Source organism: Pygocentrus nattereri, chromosome 18 (genome assembly GCF_015220715.1).
Source record: "Pygocentrus nattereri isolate fPygNat1 chromosome 18, fPygNat1.pri, whole genome shotgun sequence".
Classification (NCBI taxonomy): Eukaryota; Metazoa; Chordata; class Actinopteri; order Characiformes; family Serrasalmidae; genus Pygocentrus; species Pygocentrus nattereri.
In genome coordinates, this window is record NC_051228.1 from 39,332,337 (window position 1) to 39,348,936 (window position 16,600).

Genomic DNA, 16,600 nt, shown 5'->3' on the forward strand with positions numbered 1-16,600 from the left:
CAACCTACTATCAGGCAATCGAATCCTTCCCTGTAGGAGATGGACTGCCTCGGGAGTCTCATGTGACTCCCTACTCTCCACTGAAAACCTATCAGAGATCTCAGTCCCCTGATTATTAATGGTCCACACCTTTATACTATCAGGTGACACATTGCTTAGACTATTTAATCCCAGGCTTTAGGTAGTCACATTGCGAAGTATTGTTTCATTGAGACTTACTAAGCGTTCTTCCTATGTGCTGTTTGTTTTCGTGTTCTGACCTCCCTACCTGTTCTTTGACACCTGGATTTTTGTCTTTTCCCTTTTGGTACTGTAGCTGGTGTTTTCTGAAACCTGGACATTGACTATGTTGCTGCTTTACCCTTTGATATTTGTGATTTGTTTTATAATAAATCACGTTGGTATTTTTATCCACATTCACCTGCGATTCTGTCCAAATCACACCTACCCCTCCATCTCTACAACAATCAGGACAACCCTACCCCTCCATCTCTACAACAATTGGGACAACCCTACCCCTCCATCTCAACAGCAATTGGGACAACCTACCCCTCCACCTCAACAACAATCGGGACAACCCTACCCCTCCATCTCTACAACAATCAGGACAACCCTACCGCTCCATCTCAAAAGCAATCGGGACAACCTACCCTTCCACCTCAACAACAATCGAGACAATCCTACCGCTCCATCTCTAAAACATTTGGAACAACCCTACTTCTCCATCTCAACAACAATCAGGACAACCCTACCCCTCCATCTCAACAACAATTGGGACAGCCTACCCCTCCATTTCAACAACAATTGGGACAGCTTACCCCTCCATTTCAACAACAATCGGGACAGCCTACCCCTCCATCTCAACAACAATCGGAGCAGCCTACCCCTCCACCTAAACAACAATTGGGACAACCCTACCCCTCCATCTCTACAACAATCAGGACTACCCTACCCCTCCATCTCTACAACAATCAGGACAACCCTACCCCTCCATCTCTACAACAATTGGGACAACCCTACCCCTCCATCTCTACAACAATCAGGACTACCCTACCCCTCCATCTCTACAACAATCAGGACTACCCTACCCCTCCATCTCTACAACAATCAGGACAACCCTACCCCTCCATCTCTACAACAATTGGGACAACCCTACCCCTCCATCTCTACAACAATCAGGACTACCCTACCCCTCCATCTCTACAACAATTGGGACAACCCTACCCCTCCATCTCTACAACAATCAGGACTACTCTACCCCTCCACCTCAACAGCAATCGGGACAACCCTACCCCTCCATCTCTACAACAATTGGGACAACCCTACCCCTCCATCTCTACAACAATCAGGACTACCCTACCCCTCCACCTCAACAACAATCTGGACAACCCTACCCCTACATCTCTACAACAATTGGGACAACCCTACCGCTCCATCTCTACAACAATCGGGACGCTAGCCCTAGACGGAAACATGCAAAATGGAGGGGTAGGGCTAAGTGTTAGGGGCAAGGGGTGAAATGAGACTTCACTACCACGACGTTAAAGTCTTGGATTTGATTTGGACGCCTCTCTAATGTGCCTTGACCACCGCGTTATTATCAGGTTTTACAAACATGTAAAACTTTTAATAAAGTTAGTCTTAGAAATGAAGCTGTTCTGAAGTATATCTGCCTTCAGCACATTTTACCAAGTCCACATGAAAGTGTAGACACCGTTGGATTATCGCACTGCTCTCACTGTCAGGTTTTCTTTTTCAGACACTGGGACGGTGTGTTCGTCGAGCTGCAGCGGTAAAACTCTTATAAATCAAACTAATATAAATGGGAACTGTGACAATTTTAAATGACACAATGTCTTTCTGTCCCAAAATTCTTTGTTACAGGTCCAGTTTACAAATTTAGCAATATCAGCTTCAGAATCACAAGCTCCAGCTTGAGCAGCACATCACTGGTGAGTCTATATTGTATGTGCTGTCACTGACATCTGACAAGAATCTGCTAAAACGTGTACAAGCAAACATATAGCAAGTAAACTCATTACAGATTTACCACTTTTTACCATCATCAACAATTCATATGAAACTCAGAAGACACGTAGCTTAAATGGTAGCTTTGGATAGTAATTGTGACTTCTGGTTCCTATCAGCACCACTGTAAGGAAATCAATATGTTTCTCTACATCAAACCTTTTCATGTCCAAGCAATTCATGACTGTCTTTACATCTCAACCAATGAATCATGCAGAATTTTTAAAAAGTTCTCCATCTCATCACAGCTCCTTACAGTAAAGCCTCGGTGTGATGGGTTTTACTTTTTAGTGTTATTCGGCACAAAAAATGAAATATAGTTTCTGTGGACTTTAAATAAAATGAAAAGGCCATCAGAAGTAAATGAGGGAATTGAAAAAATAATAATAATAAAATAGACTCTACTACTGAAGATCATCGCCTATAATACATAAATTGGCCCCTTTAGCTCATTTAAGTTGCTCATTTAAATGTTCAACATCAGTACCCTCAGCAATGGATGAATACAATCAAATCCTCACAGCAATTTTTCAACATTTAGTATAAAGCCTTGCAGAAAATCTGGGACAAACTAGAGACTGTAGTCCATCTGTTTCTCTGATACTCTGTTACCCTGTTCTTCAGTGGTCAGGACCCCCATGGACCCTCACAGAGCAGGTACTATTTGGGTGTGTTGGTGTGTGTTGTGCTGGTCTGAGTGGATCAGAAACAGCAGTGCTGCTGGAGTTTTTAAACACCTCAGTGTCACTGCTGGACTGAGAATAGTCCACCAACCAAAAATATCCAGCCATCAGCGTCCTGTGGGCAGCGTCCTGTGGGCAGCGTCCTGTGACCACTGATGAAGGACTAGAGGATGACCAACACAAACTGTGCAGCAGCAGATGAGCTGTCGTCTCTGACTTTACATCAAGGTAGGAGTGTCTGATAGAGTGGACAGTGAGTGGACAGTGTTTAAAAACTCCAGCAGCACTGCTGAGTCTGATCCACTCGCACCAGCACAACACACACTAACACACCACCACCACGTCAGTGTTACTGCAGTGCTGAGAATGACCCACCACCCAAATAGTACCTGCCCTGTGAGGGTCCATGGGGGTCCTGACCACTGAAGAACAGGGTAACAGAGTATCAGAGAAACAGATGGACTCCAGTCTGTAACTGTAGAACTACAGAGAGCAGCTATACGGTCAGTGGAGCTGGTACATTGGACACAATTCAGATAGAAGGAGGTGTTCCCAGTGAAGTGGCCCGTCCGTGCATTGTGTGTGTTTTACTTGCAGTAATGCAAAATAAAAAGCCGGGGATTGAATGTTTTTAAGAGCTACCGTACAGCGGGGTGCGGCGATTATAGTCATATAATTTGCCGTCTTATTTTATCGTCCCTAATCTGTTGTCTTATTTCTTTCACTTCCAGTGTCAGTACTTCTATAACATATCACTCTCTCTGGTAAGTTCCCTCTGAGTTGGAAATCAAGGCATGGCCTACGTTTCATTCGTTTTGAATATCTTTCTATGAGAGCTCATACCTCCTCTAACGTCTTCACACAGAACTCTGCACAGTATGAACCTGCAAAAACGTAAGCCTTAAAACTCAACTTTGTGAGTTATTTTGATGGTGTAAACAGTTCAGCATCATTATCAACATTTCCTAACAAACGAATGATTTTTTTATGGCGGTCAGGACGTTACAGAGACATGGGTTAAACCTGTGAGAATAGCGATGAATTTTCCATTTGTGCCTAACAACCTGCTCTTCATTCTCTAGCCTGCAGTGCGAGTCTTTCAGTGTTACTGTACAGTCAATCAGAGACAGATTGAATAATACGTTGACAAACAATCCCAGAGTAGGTATGTACAGGTATATACAGTACATATATAATCATTTCCATGCTGATTACAGTGTCAGTCATTTGTATTCAGTGCTATGACTCATAAATGTGAAAAGTACACATTCAACCTGTGTGAAATTGCATGGTCAGCGATGATAATGCCCTGTTTCTCATATAGAAGCAGCATGACTGAGGGGTCATTATTCTGAGTTTCAGATATGATTTTCCGGAGCAGCACATCAAACCTCACCTTACTTAGTTTTAAGCTCGGAGATGATGACTTCACACTGATGGACCTGGGCAGCTTTGTTGGGATGAATTGCACATGGTCAGTGGTTAAGCTCATCAGGTTTAATGTCATTTATGGAAACCAGTTGATTTAGTTTCTCAGAAAGATTGACGTACAGTTTTACACTGCATTGATTATGTGATGAAGCTCAGAACCGATCTGGTCCCCAGTTCACCCGTTTCCATCTCGGTTTTTATTACAGCATAAAAGACAAGACAACAGGAAAAATCACGTGCAGTTTTCCAGGTATCAGCTTACACCCTTCTTGAGCACAAACAAGGTCTAAATTCAAAGGGGAACGTCACTAATTATTCATTATTATATTATATTGATGGGCACCACCTGGTGGTTTTGGACAGGAAACAAAGTGGCTTTATGTGCGCTGTAGACATTGGGCTCCCAGGCCCCATCACAACCACTGTAAAGAAATCAGTCCGAACATTTTCTGCAGTGCACTATTTCACGTCAGACCACTCCAGTGTGCACAGCTGTACAGCTGACGTGAAAGCTGTTCTGCAGGCATTTGTTTCTCAGGGTAACAAGAAGAGGTTTGAACAGAATGACACACTTTGTCAGAACATGCATTTTTATTTCTCTAATAAAAGTAGAATTAATCACAATATAGCATTGGCATGTCTTGTAAACATGTAAACATGTCTTGTACATGTAAAGCACACAACACATATCATGGAAAAAAGAACCATGAATCAAAAGTGCCGTCTGACACATTTTGGAACAAGTTTATTTCACTACACATGAAAGAAAGAAAGAAAACTATTTCTACTAATTTATGCTTCATGTCCACATAGTCTCTACAACTTCAGGGACACCTTTCGCCACCAGTATGACAACACCAAACGCAAGCACAGCAGCTACTGAACCAACTACTGACGCAACAGGTACTGACGCAAAATGTACTGACGCAAAATGTACTGACGCAACAGCTACTAACGCATCAGCTACTGACGCATCAGCTACTGACCCAACAGCTACTATCGCATCAGCTACTGACGCATCAGCTACTGACCCAACAGCTACTATCGCATCAGCTACTGACACAACAGCTACTGACACATCAGGTACTGACACAAGTTATCACAAGTTTAACAGGTATGAATAATAACTAACAGCAAAGAGCATCTCAACAGAAACCCAGTAAAGCAGGTGTTCAACTCCTGAACACAAATGTTTCTAAATGTTAAGGGTATATATAATATATACATATTTCAACTGTCAAGATCTAAACAAACTATTCAGACATCTTTATTTTGATGCCACAAATAGTGCAAATTTGAAAATGCCTAATTTCTCCCCTTTCTCCTCACATTTCTCATTTGCCTGCATGTATAAAAATCTCAGCCAACACAGAAACAAATGCCACCACCTCGTCAGTAACAACTCAACCAGCACGAAGCTCAGAGCACCTCGCAGGTATCAGTGTGGACGAAAACAGAAATTTCAACAGATCAGACAAAGTTCTAAATTATAACGGATTTTTCTGTGTTTGTACACACAATCATCCATCATCCATCACTGCCATGCTGGGAACCACAGGGAGCATTCTTTCATTGAATAGCACTGTTAACAGCACTGTGGCAAAAACCATCTTCACAGACATGAGCAGGACCATTGACAGGTGAGTCAAGCAGTCATGTTGTTTACACTGTGTTGCTTGTGTAGTTTGTTGTTCCTCTTTAATCAGGAATTTAATCAGGATCTGTAAAAACGGCTCTTTTTTGGCTCTTTCTGTAAACATCTACATGAACCGAGTTGTTTTGACACCCTAGTCAGTATATTTGATTAGATCTAAGCCCCATAATTAGTCTCTTACCCAGACTGCCTGCCCTCGCCCTCTCAAGGTCAATGATGCTGAAACGCTAGTCCATGCTTTCATGTTCTCGTGTATTTGTATATCAGGGGTCCCTAACCCTGCTCTTGGTGATTTGCCACCCTGCAGATTTAAGCTTCAACCCTCTTCCAAGATAAGATAAGATGCATTTATTGTCATTGCAGAGTGTACAACGGGGGAAAAACCCTTAAATATAAAGAAAAAAAGGAGTATAAAACTATTTATTCTAAAACAGTCAATAGACAATAGACGGGTGAGGTAGCAGTTGTAGTTGCACATTCCTTGGGCAGCTTATAGCGTTATATAATATTGCACATCTAAGAATTATTGCACAGAAAGGATAGATTGCACTCTCGAGAACAAATGAATAGTAAATAGAACAGAGGTGGAACACTGGAACAGTGGAACAGTGGAACACTGGAACACTGGAACAGTGGAACAGTGTTCAGAGTTTTATGAAGTCAGTGCCAGTAAAGAGCTGTAGTGGTGTTCAGTCGGTTCTACTGAGCACAGTGTACTATAGAAAATCTTTGTGTGTGTGTGTGTGTACAACATGGACAGGCTGCTGACTGGCTACAGCTGCTACAGTAGAATCCAACACTGGACACTTGTTATATTTTAAACATCTGGTATTTTTACATAAAATTTTATGACTGTAATGATTTAAAAGAATAATGTGGTGGGTCCAGCAGACACTGAGTAACAAACACACCAACACCACACGAGGGTTTGAAAAGCACACAATATACTGTCCTAAAACAGTGATGTCATCGTAATGAATGTAGATTTGAAAGGTACAAGACAAAATATTGTCACAGTATTGTCACACCCTGATCCATTCAATGAAGGCCTTCGATTTGTTTGTAAAGTGCTCTCAGGGCCTGTTTACACCCTGCATTAACACGCAACATGGATGTAACACGGGTGGGAACCCCCTCAGGACGCATTGCGAGCAGATTACCATCACATTGCTGAAATGGAATCTGGCCAAAGTTTATCCAGACACTTTACGGACACAAAGCCGATGTTGATGCAAGGTGTAAACAGACTCTCCCACTCCAAACTGAACAGACTTTTGGGCTTTGGTTAAGTCAGATTTAAGACACACCCAGCCTCTTCGCCTCCAACGTTACAAGAAAACTGAACAGCGTTTTTCAAACTCACTCTAAGATTAAACCGAGAGGGGGTTCAGTATAGCAGTGGGGATAGCAGGAGCTCTGGACCCAGCAGACTGGTGTTTCAATGGGAATGGTGACTAAAGTGACACTTTAATTTAGATCTGTGCAGGGGTGATGGCAGGATTAGAGCTTTAGGGGTGCTTAGAACCCATTAATCAGCTGATTCTCATACAGACAGTGCTAGTCTAGCACCTTGGCTTTAATATCAACACGCAGGCCCACCACTGACGACAGCTCGCTTCTCTCGCTCAAATTCAGAGTGGTGGTTGTTTGATGACCTGGAACATTAGCTTGCTAGATAAAGATAAAAAACCTGTGGCTTATCCGATCTCAAAGATTGGAATCGGGGCCGATCCTTTGTTTTACCTCAGTGGTCACATGGGTGTCGTAGTGTAGAGCACAGTTTGTGGCAGGACACTGCTCTAACATCTGCCGTGTGGAAATATATAAGTGGAGAATGAAACCAGGCCAGCGGCCACGTGTAACGTATGCAATGCGAGTATTTTCCAAGGCAGTAGTAACAGAGCCACGGTCAATACTACCAATTTGATATGGCATCTCAAAAGTAAACGCAGGGAGTTGACTCAGGCAAAGGCTGCACCAAAACACACCCTGGAGAACAGACTTTTATCGAGACAGTGATGCGGCCAGAAAGATTAATGAGAGCGTAATCAAATTCATCACCATACCGACGCTTTACAGCAAGCTTTGTGACCACATATGAGGTATTTTATCAAATGCGGGTGCTATGAGCTTTACCACAGACATCTGGAGCTCTGATGACCCCGATGTCACTACTTAGCCTCACGGCACACTGGACTGACTCGTCTTTTGATGTAATGTGGTGTGGCATCTGCAGTTTCCCTCACTGGCTACTGTTGCAAACAAGTTTCTCTGCACTGATGCTGGTTTTCCACGATAAAACCCTATAAGAGTGTAGATAACTGCATGAGGTAAAAGGGAAAACTGCTGCAGCTTCAATAAAAGCGCTTTAAGAACTGGCCTTCCTTGATACGAAGTACAGTGCAACTTTATTAATTTCATATTTAGGCTTTACTGTAATGCAGTTACTCTAATAAGTGGAAAAGTATATTGTTTTTCAATATAAGTTCAAGTTAAGCTGCTACAACAAAAGTTGAATTGAGATTTCTGATTTTTAAGTATTTTTACTGTAAAGCTGCACTAGGTGGAATTTTGTTTCTTATTTGTTGTGAATGTTAAGCTATTACAACTCTTTAAAGTGGGATTATAATTACTGTACTCATTTTGAGTGCTCTAGTTTTCCTACTGCACTGCTGCACTAAGTCGTCGGGCAGTCGTGGGCTGGAGGTCAGGGACCCAGCCCTGTGACTGGAAGGTCCCCGGTTTGATCACCAGAGCTGACGGTCCATGACTGAAGTGCCCTTGAGTAAGACACCTAACCCCCAACTGCTCTCTGGGTGCTGTGGATAGGGCTGCCCACCGCTCCGGGCAAGAGTGCTCACTGCCCCCTAGTGTGTGTGTGTGTGTGTGTGTGTGTGTGTGTGTGTGTGTGTGTGTGTCACGAGTGCTCATGGCAGCTTCAGTGAGAGTGAGGTAGAGGAAGAGTAGGAGCGAGAGAAACCTATCAGAGACAAACTTCTATTAAAAAATGAGTTCTTATTATTTTTAGGGGTGCTGGGACGCTAGACACGCCTATGGATCTGTGGTCCTGCAGACTTTAGTGCCAACCCTAATCACACCCTTAGTTACTCGGTCAAAAGTCCTTGATTATCTGAAGGTGTGATGGTTTCAGGTTGGATGTGAAATGTGCAGGAAGCTAGATCACCAGCAGGAAAGATGATGAGCAGAGATTTAGATCTATACAGAGGACTAAGCCTCTGTAAAAACAGTACAGTGAAGTTTTTACCCACACAACTGCTTTTCTATGGCTGTGTTGCCGTGGGTAACAAGTGTCGTCATGAGAAGCTCCTAGATTCAGCACTGCTTAAAAGAGTGTTGGTAGCTCAGGTGGGAGTGATACTAAGCAAGCACCTCACCATTATGCAAATTGGGTAAATTTAGGTTTTGATTGGTCTGTCATCTGTTTTTCAGTGTCAGTTTGTAAGATTTTAATATGTAGTTATGTTATAATTGAAGTTTATGGGGAGGGGCATTGTTGAAACCCCTCCTTCTTTCTGTCTAACATCCTATAAATTCACATCCTACCTTCCGTTACCATGATGAAGTGTTTGCAGTCGCAACAACCCCCACAGTTCCTCCCTGTTCCTCAGTCCTACATCAGTCCTGCTACAGCTATGAGGGGGTCCGGCCTTCTAGCTACAGGCAGAAGCCGCCCAGAGCTCCAGCTCAGGTTCTCAGAGTTCTCCACCTCCCTCAATCCACCTTCCTTCATACTACCACCACCATGTTGAAGGCACTTCCCTCATACTACCACCACCATGTTGAAGGAACTTCCCTCATACTACCACCACCATGTTGAAGTCTGAACTCACAAAATTAAAAGTAAACCTGAACAGTTGTTTTTGTTGGACCAACGATAAAATTGAGTTGGCAGCCCTGTCATTGTTCATATTCACTACATAAAGAACTGAGGTGCACACTCAGAGGTCTGTTAGGAGAAGGACTAATGCGTTTTTACACATTTAAAGATTTGAATGGTTTTGATTTACAGTAGGCTTGGCCTGTCATCATTTCCTTTTGTGTTTCCTTGTCTCGTGCACCCCAGTCAAAGCAGTTCAGATCAGAACGGCAATAACAAGTTAATACAGGCCGTGGAGAAACTGCTACAACTCATAGAGATGGAAAACGAGACTCTAACTATTAACACACCTTCTGTGACCGTGGGGCTAAAGAAGGTGAACGGGAACAACTTTCAGAAGACCTCCTTCACAATGACTGACAGTGGCCTGCAGGTAAGACCCCAGTGCTGAGTGCTAATCCAGTTCTGTGCCAGCCACCTTATAAACTGTGCATATCAGCTAAACTTGAGAATAAATCATTGGGAATAGATGCCAGTGAACAACTAAAGGTTCAGTTCCGTTTTAGCTTCAACTCTATAACTCTGGGGCAGTCGTGGGCTGGAGGTCAGGGAACCAGCCTCGTGACTGGAAGGTCGCCGGTTCGATCCCCAGAGCTGACAGCACATGACTGAGGTGTCCTTGAGCAAGACGCCTAACCCCCAACTGCTCCCCGAGTGCTGCTGATAGGGCTGCCCACCACTCTGGGCAAGTGTGCTCACTGCCCCCTAGTGTGTGTGTGCTCACTAGTGTGTATGTGGTGTTTCACTTCACGGATGGGTTAAATGTGGAGGTGGAATTTCCCTGTTGTGGGACTAATAAGGGTCACTTAATCTAATTAAATAAAGCATTTTGAAAAAGCCCAACTGGGTATACTGGTCTCTAATACATGCACAGTATGTCAAGACAGCAGGGCTAAAAGCCGAATATTACAACGCTTTACAGAGTTATTTGCAGTTCTGCTGAGCTGAACATACGAAGCTGTGCAAACACTCTACTGCCGGGGCTGCACCCAGTCACCTATACGTATAGGAGCTGTAATACACTAACTGACCAGCAGGTGCCAAACCCATTTAGCAGGATTTTCATAATATAACACCAATACAACTATTGTGCACCGTCAAACATATAGCCGGAACGCTTTCACACCATATCTGTATCATTCCACTGACCACCAAATTCAAACAGTGGCCTCTTTGCTCCAGGTGTGCGGTGGAACTACTTTTTTGGCACGTCACTCATTGCACGCAGCTCGTTTCTGAGTTGTCTCTTTTTGCTGAATGGCAGGTTGATGGTGATTCCACTAATGGATCCACTCCTAAAGGCTCTATTGTTCTACCTGCCTCCCTCCTGAAGAACCTCTCTCCCAAGGAGAAGAACCAAACTTCCAGCGTACAGTTTTGCTTCTATCAGAAAACTTCTCTCTTTCAGGTGTGTGTCCCTCCTCTTACACTGATTGCGTGCAGGTATGAATGTTGCTGTAGTGTAGTGTGAGTGCACTTAAGAAATGTTTAATAAAGTTACTGTCATTGCTCCAATGGACATGTGCAGTATGGTGCGTCGAACACCACCGAGCTCATCAGCGGAGTTCTGGCCTCCAGTGTGGCTAAGCTGAATATCTCCGGCCTGGAAGAGAACGTGACCATTACCCTGAAGAAAACCAAGTCAACGGTAAATTAACCATGAACTGTTATGTACAGTATGTGCCTTAATAGTGTCATAATAACCTGTCAATCATCGTCTAATTATATTCCTTTCATTCTGTTCACAGGATAAAAATGTTCTCTGTACATTTTGGAAATATGACTTAAACAGTGAGGACTACGGTTTATAATAATGTCCAGTTCCCTGTCAGTTAAAAAGTTCTTGTTGATGTTTTAATCACTGATGAATATTCCAATGTGTTTGATGTTTCTTTAATTAGTTGATTGATTTGTTGATTGGCAGATGGCTCTGGTGGCTGGTCCTCTGACGGCTGCACTGTGTTGAGCAGCACTGCCAGTGAGATTGTGTGCAGTTGTGACCATCTCACCAACTTTGGTGTGCTGCTGGTAAGAGAACTAACTGACTTTCATTCCACTCGTCCTGTTTCGTGTCTTTAAAGAGGAAAACCACAACGAATGCTGGACGTTCCAGCAAGACGATTTAAATCCCCCTGAAATCTTGTGGAACTATGTTGGAAAATGTGAGGAAAGAGAAGGAAAACAAAGCCACTGTGGATGTTCTGTGGGCAGCAGTGATGAATGTGTGGGAAGCAGATGCTTTAAAACCCTTTAAAACCGTAAAATGTGACAAAGCAGTGTGAGGTCGCCTTTAAGACTAGATGAGCTAAAAGACGCTGATAAACACTGGAAACAGTGAGATTCTTTGTTAGTCAGGCAGACCAAACATCATTTACATAATCATTTACATATAATTAATGAGAAAATTAGAGAGAGTGAGAGCCAGATGTGAAATGCTACCAGCGTTAATATGTGTTCTAATCTCAGCTGCTCTGTAAACACATTATCGGAAATTGATTGGTCACTCCAGAGAACACGTGTCCACTGCTCTAGAGTCCAGTGGCGGCGCTTTACTCCACTGCATTCCACGCTTTACATTGCGCTTGGTGATGTAAGGCTTGGATGCAGCTGCTCGGCCATGGAAACCCATTCCATGAAGCTCTCTACGCTGTTCTTGAGCTGATCTGATTGCCACATGAAGTTTGGAGGTCTGTAGTGATGGACTCTGCAGAAAGTCGGTGACCTCTGCGCTCTATGCCCCTCAGCATCCGCTGACCGCTCTGTCATTTTACGTGGCCGACCACTTCGTGGCTGAGTTGCTGTCGTTCCCAATCGCTTCCACTTTGTTATAATCCCACTGACAGTGGACTGTGGAATATTTAGTAGTGAGGAAATTTCACGACTGGACTTGCTGCACAGGTGGCGTCCGATCACGGCACCACGCTGGAATTCACTGAGCTCCTGAGAGCGACCCATTCTTGTAGTTATTAAAGCAACACTGTGTGATTTTTTTTATAAAACTAAAACTAAAGCATCGCTGAGCTCGGAGCAGAAAAGCAAACACACTAAAATACCTTGTGCTTGTGTGCGGCTGCGATTCTTCCTGTGAAGCCTGAAATAATCATTTTAAAGTCAGAGGTGTTGGGTTGGAGTTTTTCAGACCAGACCAGTCACACTTATTTTCAGATTAGCTTCACACATACAGAGTCAAAACGACGGTCTGCAAAATCAACATTAACCTCTTACTCTCCAGGGTGTATTTTGGTTTGTCCATCTGAATTTACATGACCGTAAGCAAATTATTCAGTAACTGCATGATATAACTGTAAAATTTAATTTAATCTATTTATTGATTTTTAAAGCTTCTCAAATTATCAGAACGTGTGTTTTATGATCTCCACATTTCACTATATGTTTACAATTTACTGCTGAGAGCCAAAAATCTGCGCCGCTCTTTGTGTTGTTCTCTAAAAGTGATGTTTCCAGAGCAGATCACTGAAGAGACGCCGTCTGTTTATAGTTTAGAGCCCAGATTTGGGGAAAAACGGGTCGACTTTCAGTAGAAAAACAAAGTTCAGCTTCTTTTATTATAAGGGTTTAAAATGACGTCACCGTCTATTAGACTGGAGAGAAGAGCTACAGCCTCACACGATGCCCAGCTTCTGAAGGTGGTCCCGAGGAGTTTAAGAGGTTAAACTGATGACAAAAGTAGATTCAATAGCAGATTCAGAAGCACAACTGACATCCCAAAGTGTTCTTTCTGCATGTTGCATGCAATTACACTTTTCCAACAGAGAGGTCTCCAAATCCCCGAAACTTACATAGTGCAGCTTAAAAAAGTTCATATTCATCCTAGTAGAATTTTTACAGGCCCCAGTCCAGCTGGGACGGATGTGCTGGCATGGTCACCACGTTTCACCCCACCATGTACATTTTTTACCTTTATTTATTTCTTTTGTTTCTTTTCTCTTCCAGGACTTCTCTAATCAGTCAATAACAAGTTACAAACAAGTTATCATCCTCAACAACATAACCTACATTGGTTGTGGCATTTCTTCCATTTTCCTCATGGTCACCTTGGTTATGTACCTGCGGTCAGAGTGAGTTTTACTCTCTTACAATTTGTTCAGTGTTTATTATAGATAAGTTTGTTAATTGAGGAATGTTGTTATATATGTTGTATGTAGCTAATATAGCACTGTGAAGCACTGATCTTGTTATAAACCACAGTTCAAAAATTTAGAATCAATTGCCATCTTAATAATTCAGTTATTTTAGTTTTGATGATGTGAATTCAGGTATTATATTTACCAACAGATATTTTAGATTTTTATTCAATAGTTCAGTAATTTCAACATGAATAATCAATGTTACATGTATTTTCCTGGAGATTTCATATTCATTTTAAACATTTTATTAGAAATTCTGGATGTTACACGGCTTTTTCAGTCATTTTAGAATCAACTACCAATCTGCATATATGTAAAAATTTACATTTTTAATTTTCAGCTTAAATTAGTTTAATAATATTGAAAGCATGACTGTAAAATTTTGAGCCGCAATCTCAAACCTTTGATAGTGTAAGTCGTGAAGGGCTTAGCCATGTTTCAAAATAAGAGTCTCCAGGGACGTGGGAAGCGAAGCATCCTCAGATTTCAGGATTGTTAAACAGCATCTCCTACACAATAATCTAGAAACGAGGAGGTGGTCAGAACGTTACGCCTGACCGGTGCATACGTCACATACAGTTGTTGGCAGAAGCTTCTATTTCTGTTCATTTGCTGTAATTTTAACCTATAAACTGGATATTTTTACGCTTCCCTTTCACAGGAAGCTGCATAAGGTTGTCCCAAATAAAATGCTGATCCAGCTGTGTTTTGCCCTGCTGCTCCTGAACCTGGTGTTCTTCCTGGACTCGTTCCTGGCTAAGCAGCTCGACAGCGTGGGCCTCTGCATCCCTACAGTCTTCTTCCTGAGCTACTTCCTGTTGGTCTCTTTCACTTGGGTAGCGCTGGAGTCTGTACACATATACCTGACCATTGTCAAAGTTTTCAACAACTACGTCGCCCACTTCATGGTCAAAGTAACGCTGCTGGGATGGGGTATGTGGTTCAGCACTGTGCTCCACTATGCTGACTCTCACTGCTCTGTGTTGTATAACCTGATATATTCTTTCTCTTCAAAGGCATTCCCCTGGTTGTGGTCATCATTCCTGTAGCTATTAATAAATCAGTCTATGGAATTACAAGTACTATGTTGGACAACGGATCTGTGGAATACTTGCAAGTAGCATTTGTTTATTCTTTTATTTATTAAATTAAACAACAAGTAAGAAATGAATGTGTCATGCATTCATTTGGAATCTGGCTTCAGAAATCCTGACGCCTGCTGGCATTCTAAAACGCTGACACAAAACGTTTAAAATGTAAATAAATGTAAATAAAAACAGGATGCAATGATTTTCAAATCTCACAGTACAACGTAGATCACAGATCAGATGCTGAAGGTGAGACATTTTACCTCTTCATGAAAAACATGAACTCGTTTAGAACTTAATGGCAGCAACACGTCTCAGAAAAGTCGGACAGGGTCGCGTCCACCACTGTGTAGCCTCCCCTCTTCTTTAATAACAGCCTGTAAATGTCTGGGAAGTGAGGAGACCAGTTGCTGGAGTTTTGGGGAGGAATGTTGTCCCATTCTTGACTGATGTTGGATTCTAGCTGCTCAACAGTTCCTGGATCTTCTTTGCTGGATTTTTCATTTCATGATGCACTGAATGTTTCCCATTGGTGAAAGGTCTGGACTGCAGGCGGGTCAGTTCAGCAGCTGGACTCCTCTTCTGTGAAGCCATGCTGCTGTGATGGATGCAGTGTGTGGTTTCTTGTCCTGATGATCAATAATCAAGGCCTTCCCTGAAGGAGACACTGTCTGGATGGCAGCTTGTGTTGTTCTAAAACCTCTATATACTGGCCAGCATTGATAGAACCTTTCCAGATGTGTAAGCTGCCCACGCCATGGGCACTATGGACACTCCTCTTGAGTCTGCAGGACATGGTGTCCAAGGTGTCTAAAAAAAAATCAAATTTTGATTAATCTGACCACAGATCAACCGTGACCCTATCTGGATTAAGCGGTCAACAACGATGATGATGATGATGATGATGATGATGACCACAGATCAGTTTTCCATTTATCCTCAGTCCATTTTAAATGAGCTCTGGCCCAGAGAAGGTGGCAGTGTTTCTGGATCCTGTTTATTTCTGGCTTCTTCTCTGCCTGATGCAGCTTTAACCTGTTTGTGGATTGTAGAGTGAACTGTGTTCACAGACACTGATTTCTGGAAGTGTTTCTGAGCTCATGCAGTGATTTCAGTTCAGAATCAGGCCTGTTTTTAATGCAGCGCCGCCTGAGAGCCTGAAGATCACGAGCGTCCAGTACTGACCGTCGGCCTGGTCCACTGCGTACAGGGATTTCTCCAGATTCTCTGAATCTTCTGATGATATTATGTACTGTAGATGGTGGAAAATCCAAAGTCTTGGTAATTTCACGTTGAGGAACATTTTTCTGAAATTGTTTCAAAATTTTAGACGCAGTTTTTCTCAGGCTGGTAAAGCTCTGCCCATCTTTGCTCCTGAGAGTCTCTGAGCGTCTCTGAGCGTCTCTGAGAGTCTCTGAGCGTCTCTGAGCGTCTCTGAGCGTCTCTGAGCATCTCTGAGCGTCTCTGAGCGTCTCTGAGTGTCTCTGAGAGTCTCTGAGCGTCTCTGAGCGTCTCTGAGAGTCTCTGAGCGTCTCTGAGCGTCTCTGAGCATCTCTGAGCGTCTCTGAGCGTCTCTGAGAGTCTCTGCCTCTCTGAGCTGCTCTTTTACACTCAGTCTGGCGAGTTAGTTGTACTTTACTCCTCCAGCTGTTTTTTATTAGTACCACTTA

General features: G+C 42.9%; 1 protein-coding gene across 4 annotated transcripts in view; it reads left to right on the forward strand.

Annotated features, from left to right (window-relative positions):
• The window catches only part of LOC108442457 (adhesion G-protein coupled receptor G2-like), a 31,987-nt gene that overhangs the window by 3,935 nt on the left and 11,452 nt on the right, over positions 1–16,600 (forward strand). For all 4 annotated transcript variants that reach the window (XM_037547344.1, XM_017722497.2, XM_017722498.2 and 1 more), the window contains exons 2-19: positions 1,760–1,792; positions 1,885–1,952; positions 3,443–3,475; positions 3,577–3,605; positions 3,794–3,876; positions 4,074–4,185; positions 4,349–4,392; positions 4,956–5,045; positions 5,506–5,577; positions 5,701–5,782; positions 9,881–10,067; positions 10,959–11,102; positions 11,223–11,342; positions 11,443–11,485; positions 11,619–11,722; positions 13,649–13,773; positions 14,504–14,775; positions 14,859–14,955. In XM_037547344.1, the coding sequence (XP_037403241.1) occupies positions 1,760–1,792; positions 1,885–1,952; positions 3,443–3,475; positions 3,577–3,605; positions 3,794–3,876; positions 4,074–4,185; positions 4,349–4,392; positions 4,956–5,045; positions 5,506–5,577; positions 5,701–5,782; positions 9,881–10,067; positions 10,959–11,102; positions 11,223–11,342; positions 11,443–11,485; positions 11,619–11,722; positions 13,649–13,773; positions 14,504–14,775; positions 14,859–14,955 (1,738 nt within the window). The remainder of the gene's footprint in view (positions 1–1,759; positions 1,793–1,884; positions 1,953–3,442; positions 3,476–3,576; positions 3,606–3,793; positions 3,877–4,073; positions 4,186–4,348; positions 4,393–4,955; positions 5,046–5,505; positions 5,578–5,700; positions 5,783–9,880; positions 10,068–10,958; positions 11,103–11,222; positions 11,343–11,442; positions 11,486–11,618; positions 11,723–13,648; positions 13,774–14,503; positions 14,776–14,858; positions 14,956–16,600) is intronic.